The sequence below is a fragment of the Agrilus planipennis genome, unplaced genomic scaffold (genome assembly GCF_000699045.2).
Source record: "Agrilus planipennis isolate EAB-ADULT unplaced genomic scaffold, Apla_2.0 scaffold131, whole genome shotgun sequence".
NCBI lineage: Eukaryota > Metazoa > Arthropoda > Insecta > Coleoptera > Buprestidae > Agrilus > Agrilus planipennis.
In genome coordinates, this window is record NW_020439549.1 from 136,303 (window position 1) to 143,990 (window position 7,688).

At 29.8% G+C, this 7,688-nt stretch overlaps 1 protein-coding gene across 5 annotated transcripts in view; it reads right to left on the bottom strand.

The window, feature by feature from the left end:
- LOC108738350 (trace amine-associated receptor 6-like) overlaps positions 1–7,688 on the bottom strand; it is a 178,677-nt gene that overhangs the window by 32,041 nt on the left and 138,948 nt on the right. For 2 of the 5 annotated variants that reach the window (XM_025979360.1, XM_025979359.1), the window contains exon 6: positions 183–477. The exons of 2 other annotated variants lie outside the window; for them this stretch is intronic. In XM_025979360.1, the coding sequence (XP_025835145.1) occupies positions 349–477 (129 nt within the window). In that variant the 3' untranslated portion in view covers positions 183–348. Of the gene's footprint in view, positions 1–182; positions 478–3,218; positions 4,168–7,688 lie in introns of those variants that run through there. One more of the 5 variants, XR_003232095.1, reaches the window with a different exon arrangement.

Genomic DNA, 7,688 nt, shown 5'->3' on the forward strand with positions numbered 1-7,688 from the left:
ATTAAAGAGTTATGTATATGACCTTTTTTTTAATATTTTTTATGAATGTATTGAATAAGATAGACAATTATACTCTTTTCAAATAAGAATATAATAATATTTTCTACTTACTTAAATAAAAATTTAATCAAAATCAGTTACAATGAATTATATTAAAGAATAAATTACATTTGTTTCGTCAGACAATTATTAAAGAGTATTACAAGGAATATTAAATTATAAGATGGTTTAGATACATATTAAGAAATATACAATATATGCATACAGAAACGTAAATGCAGCGATTAACATTATATTATTTTAAAGTAATTTTCCGAATATTATTCTACTATCTAAACTGATTGACTATTAGTGAATGTAAAAAGATGTATTATTTGTAACATCCAGCGTTGGTGAGCCCATGGTGCTGCAGGTTTTGCGACAAATGATACCCAGGACTAAAGTTTGATAAGGAGCTCCTTTAAGGCTGTTGATTTTCTATTGAAGGTTTAAAAAAAATTATAATTAAACAAACTGACTTTCTCGACTTTAGTTCTCTTAAATTAATTAATGATATAGTGTTCAATTTTCAGTAGAAATACATAATTTCAATTATTCTTAATTAAAAAAATTAGGCTTACAAAAACGAGACTTTCTTATCTATATCTATGAGGCCCAGACAGGTGCTTAGGGGCTAACGGCTCTGTAATAAGGGAGGTGTTTTATATATAGTAGGTCCATATAAAATTTAATTAAAAAACGCTTTATCGTTTATTTTTATAAAATATAAGCAACATTATATGTACGTATATTTTGAAGAAAATTCTTTCAACTTGATACAAGTTAATAATTTAATTAAACGTAATGTGAATTACCCCTCTACAGATTACCTCAAATTAATGAGGAAAACTGTCACACCCTAGCCTCGTATTGAATATTATTTTGTATTAGTTTGATTTAATTATTATATATGTTTGTTAAGTAAATAGTAAAATAGGTGATAGCTGGCAAGTTATTATTTACTCCTATTGAAAACTTAGAACGGACATCATCACTCTCACGCAAAGATGAAATGGGGCTGACGTTAGTAGACTGTATCAGTAAGCAGTCCCGATAATAAAAAAATTGTAGATAAATCTTTCTGATTGTTAGTTATCAGTAAATTTATTTTTTTACGTGTTTCGTCAGCATAAAGTAATTTAATAATATTCTCTATATATTGTTCGACACTTAAAAAAATCTGTGTACGTTTTTAGACCATAGTGTCGCAAAATAATTTACATTTTGTTGTTGTTAGCAATTGTTTGAATTGTTGCAACCGTATTCAATGATTAATCTTAATCATGGGAATTTTTGAAGATGATTAACAAGCAGAATGTCGAATATAAATGAAATAAAAAATATGGTACTCATTTCAAAAGTAAATTTGTGATGATTGAATTATTTCCACTCAAAGATAATTCGGTGTAGTTCTGTGTATTAGTAATACAGTGTAAACTCTATATAACGACACTTAAGGGACCGAACATTTTTCGGCGTTATAAAAAGTGGTCGTTAAATGGAGAGAAATAAAAGATATTATTTTACTATTCTATAATAATATGCATTTACCAATATAGTACACATTTTGCACACGAACATTATTATTCATACATTGCGTATAGCCTGTTATCTTCGTCTGATGTTTTTTGCTGCTCCAATATTTTAATTGTATTTTGTTACGTATCTTACTCATATTTTGAGATACTGCTGGATCAATTTGATTATATAAAAAGTATTTTTTTAATAGTTTGACTGCATCAAGTGCTTGTTTGATGCTTGGTGGAGGGACAGGGTCGTCTTCTTCAACAACGTACACAGCTGCAGTTCTTATCTATTTCGGCAACATACAAACTACTGCTTAATGATTTATAATGCCGCATTGTTGTCGTTAAATAGAGTGAGCGTGACGCTATATAGAGTGTAATATTGTATAGAAAACAATGTAAACCAACCAAAGTCAAGCAATTTCGACGTTTTAAGGAGTTTGTCGTTAAATCGAGTGACGTTATAAAGAGTTTACACTGTATATGCATTTTTCGTGTTCGTTGTTACACAAGACACTCGTGCTCTCTCATAAGAAAATCCATTAAGTGATTAAATTAGGGGAGGAGACCTGACTCTTGCAAACTCAGCATAAGCAAAATGTGGTATATGTTGTATGTAAACTTTACACAAACAAGGTCTAACGTACAACATAAAATCGTTAATTTACGTTGCACCTCTGCATGTGCCACCCTTAATGCCTGCATGTAATAGAAAGTTTGGTTCTTTTTATGACAGGAATGTGCCCTTTGTTGTCATTGTTCTAATATTATTTAGTGAGATTCTCATAAATAAAAAACTTTTTCTTTACATTTTTAATCAGTAATAAAAGGCGCTCCCGGCATGTAATATCCCAAATCAATAAATACTTATATCATACGAACGATTCATTTTTTTTTACCATTTAATACAAATTTACATTCAAATAAAAATCGCTTTGCTTAAAAATAAATACTTTTACTTCTTGGTCTCTGTACACTTCTAATTTTTTAACTCAACTGGGTAATGGGTGAAAAATTGATCATAAATTTCGATTACTATGAGTGAATCTAAGTGCAATCTTTAGAGAAAACAACTGACCAAAATTCTTGGTGCAAAATTTTAATACCTACTTGCGTAATACGAATAAACGCAATTGGAGAAGTTTTACTTATCTATTGTGATGGTTTACATACAGTTCACCTTCTTTAGATATCATTAATATCTTATCAAATTCCCAATGCCCCAATAAGTAGACCCAGCGTTATAATAAATACAGATAAGTGAAATTTCTCCAAGTGTGTTCAAAACAGTAGGTTTTGATGGAATACGTTTTCGAAGTTCTATGAATCAATTTGCAATTAGATTACCGTAAAAATACAATTTTTCCAAATTTCTCAAAAATAACCTAGAGATTGCAGCACCCCAGTACACTATTTTAACCCCAATGCATAAAATACGGTTTTCATTTCGAAATTCCAGAAACAAACTTTGATTTCGTCATAAATACATAGTTTTATCACTCTTTCCATAACTTTGCGAATAGAATTTGTCAGGGTTTTAAAAACAATTTTATAGATAGTACGCGGGAACATCACAAACATTGTGACGGACTAAGTACTTGCATAATTTATTACTTATTTCTCTAAAGTTTTAAATATATTGTACCTACTTACCAAAACATATTCCATTAAACGATTTTCAATGACGTCTTTTGATTCCATCAAAACGCAAAAGTAGGATTTTTCTAGCAAAATTACTAGTTCTAACAAACACCCGAATAAATAAATATATAAAGTTCTGGAATTATCTAATACCGTTAAACAATGTTATTAAAATCGTTGTAAGGTTTTGTAACCGTTTAAGTAAATAGTAATAATAAGTGTACACGTCGTTATAAACATCTTCGACATAACAATATTAATATTCGCGCTTAGGATATAGACTGTTACGAACGGATTACGAATTTTTCTGATCAACCAAGCCGAATGATTAATTTCACGAGCGCTTTTTCGTGTTTTGATTTTTGCATTATATTATACAGTTTTAACACCTTCGAGTCATTATTCGAAAATACACTAAAAAACTCTTGACAACATTAAATTCTACGTACCTTTTTACGTAATAATCATCTCTTTCGGCTAATTGAGTATGTTTTATCTCGTTGTAATTTAACGAGCGCTTTTTCGTGTTTTGATTTTTGCATTATATTATACAGTTTTAACATCTTCGAGTCTTTATTCGAAAACCCACTAAAAAACTCTTGACAACATTAAATTCTACGTACCTTTTTACGTAATAATCATCTCTTTTGGCTAATTGAGTATGTTTTATCTAGTTGTAATTTCACGAGCGCTTTTTCGTGTTTGGATTTTTTGCATTATTTTATATACTTTTAACACCGTCGAGTCTTTATTCGAAAACGCACTAAAAAAACCCTTGATACCATTAAATTCTACGTACTTTTTTACGTAATAATCATCTCTTTTGGCCAATTCAGTATGTTTTATCTAGTTGTAATTTTACGAGCGCTTTTTCGTGTTTAATTTTTTTTTCATTATTTTACGCATCTTTTGGATGTTTTTGAAAATTATTTATAAAACTACTTCTTATAAAACTTTCTGAGGCGATAGCTTGAAAATGTTTATATATTCTTCATAGGTCCATTCTACTGAATATGTGATATAAAGTATAATCTCTGAATCTGAGAAAATTAGCTGCGACAGACTGACAGACGCACAAATGATCCAAATGAAAAACAGGAATTCTTATAAAAAAATAACTTCGCAATAATTTTTTTGTGTAAAAAATTACCAAATTAATTAATTACTGTTAATAAATAATTAAATTATTAATTGTACAGTTTTAGCGGAGACTCCTATATATATTTTCAAATTGGCTTTGTTTGTCCTAATATTTCTACCGACATTTATAGTATTATTTTTGTAGAGCATCCTTCAACCGATATAAGTCAGCACGCTAAGCAAATAAAACTCAAGAGATAACAACAAAAGGACAAGCAGTTTACGATAAAAATACAATAAGTAACTATAAAGCCGATCGTATCATAACTGTGCGTTTTTCCACTTAAATACTGAAGATTAAAAGAAAAACAATTAGAAAAATATTTTCGACCATTACATTCAGACAGAATCATCATTACTGTATTTATTTTTCCTAGGTTTATTTAACATCTCCAAAATAATTTGAAAATGTTACAGAAACGGTAAAAAATTGCACTTTTGCTTTATTTATTTATTATATTTGAGTGAAAATAAATGATATTTCGATGAATATTCTAAAACATTTCAACAACAACAATATATCTTATACATTGTGTATGTTTCACGACGTAGTACACCGCCTACAATTGTATTTCAAAATATGAATATTAATTTGTTTTAAGTTTTGTGTTATGTTTAAAAATCATATTACAATATTTTTTTTATCTCCATTTTTGCTAAAATTACAAATATATTATTTTATAGAAATCTATTATCTCATTTACAATAAGCCGAACTTCATTATGCTATATTGCTTAAAAAAGCTTAGGACACAAAAAATTAATAAAATTAAAAAACAATTCAAAACGATGTCTACGTTTTTAGGTTTCATAAAACCATTAATATCTTTCAACCGAAAAGTATGCAAGTTACTACACATACATTTTTTATAATCAGAAATTGCAACGTTTTAAGTTCAAAATAAAAGTGCGGAGCACATCTACAAAAACATTGAGTTTATATTATTATACTTTGCCTTCTGTCTGCTTCTCTATAAACCAAATTATCAAATTCTGAAATACAATTATAAAAAATGCGCAAGTTATAACAGCTCTAATTATTGCTATCAAAAAGGTCTAGGGTCAAAAAGGAGAGAAAGAACACAAAAATCTGCCTATACACATTTTGCCCGGATCTTCCACAAATAAAAATTTTCAAAATTCGACCAACGAACTTTGAAAAATAAACAAGTAAGTAATACAAAAGGCAATTTTTATACTCAGAAGCTGTAAGATTTTACACAGAAAGAAGAGGGTAGAGAGCACACATAAACGAAAATCAATTAAGAGGTTCGAGAGTACCATTACAAAACTCAAACTTTACACATTTTGTTTCCACCCTCTATACCCTAAACTATCAAAATCGTACAATTCCATTACGGAAAATATGCAAGTTATAACAACTTTAATTTTACCTTTCAGATATACAACATTGAAGGCTGAAAGAGGGTTATTGCCGTTACCAAAAATCCGACCTTATACTTTTTTAAAATATCAAAATCTGGCAAACAAACTTTGAAAAGTATGCAAGACGCACAACTTGTAACTTCGACATTCATAAATTACAAGATTTCAAGTTCAAAAGGAAAGGTTGAGAGCACCCTTACAAATATTTGACTTTACACATCTTGTCTCTATCCTCTTCGAACAAAATTATCAAAATCTGAGAATCAAACTTTGAAGAGTATGCAAGATGCACCACCTGTAACTTTCACATTCATAAATGGTAAAATTACAGGTTCCAGAAGTAGGGTTGAGAGCACCCTTACAAATATTTNCTTTGTCGAAATTAACAGAAATTAAAAAAAAAAGGCGAAAATTGTTTCAAGATAGAAAGACTGTCCCAGTCTTGGTATTGTTTTTTTCATGTAGTCTAGCGTATTCGGCTTTGGTATTACATATTCGGTCTTGCTTTTAATCTTGGTCTTATTCGTTCAGTCTTGGTCTTCTTTGTTTGGCCTTGGTCTTAATCTTGATAGTATAAAGGCAGTCTTGGTCTAGGTCTTTCGAAAATGAAACATTTCAACTGGAGTCCTTTCAATCTCTGAAGAAATATCTAAGGTTTTTATAATTTGCAGATGATGTATTAATTTATTAATTAAAATTACAAGTCAAGTGCAAAAGAGAAGTAATTATCCAGCGGCATTTTTACGGATAAGGACGACGCATTATACTGCATTATGAAAATTACCATCCAACGCAGGTAAATTTTCTAAAACGAGTTGTTTACATGAGAACAACAGAATACATCCAGTTGAAAAGCAGTCCATGGTCCAGATTGCACATTCAAACTAAATGTAAACTAACTTCACGATTCCCTTTTCAAGTTTGATCCATCGCAATATTTGCTGTAGACAATGTATGCTTTTGTTGAATGCACTTTTTGTCCGAATTGATTTCGGTTACAAAACTAAGCGCTTTTTGCTGCGATTGCTAACGAACTTATTGTTCTTTAATCCTAACGAATACATACGTACAAATATCTTTCTATGAGCGGTTTTAGATAGATAAAAGAAAATTTGGTTGATTTTAACGTTATCGCTTGGATGCTGAGGAAATGTTATGATGGTAAATTTCTTGATAATTGATCTTCCAAATGTGATACGAAAATTATCAGTTAAACAAAAGGAACGTTTAAATAAAATTGGAATGCATAAAGCAATTATATGCCAATTATCAATAATATAGAATTAATAATCGAAATTATTGAACAATTACTTATCTATTAATAATGAAAAACATTAAATGTTATATATAAAAATATATGAGTCCTGTCAGTACAGGGCAAAGTAGTATTACGTAGTAAGTATCAGCAATTTCTTATGCTGAAGTGTACGATGTGTTGCATACCTGAAGAGTATGCAAGATGCACCACCTGCAACTTTGACATTCATAAATGGCAAAATTACAGATTCCAGAAGTACGGTTGAGAGAACCCTTACAAATATTTGACTTTACTCATCTTGTCTCTATCCTCTTCAAACAAAATTATCAAAATCTGAGAACCAAACTTTGAAGAGTATGCAAGATGCACCACCTGCAACTTTGACATTCATAAATGGCAAAATTACAGATTCCAGAAGTACGGTTGAGAGAACCCTTACAAATATTTGACTTTACTCATCTTGTCTCTATCCTCTTCAAACAAAATTATCAAAATCTGAGAACCAAACTTTGAAGAGTATGCAAGATGCACCACCTGCAACTTTGACATTCATAAATGGCAAAATTACAGATTCCAGAAGTACGGTTGAGAGAACCCTTACAAATATTTGACTTTACTCATCTTGTCTCTATCCTCTTCAAACAAAATTATCAAAATCTGAGAACCAAACTTTGAAGAGTATGCAAGATGCACCACCTG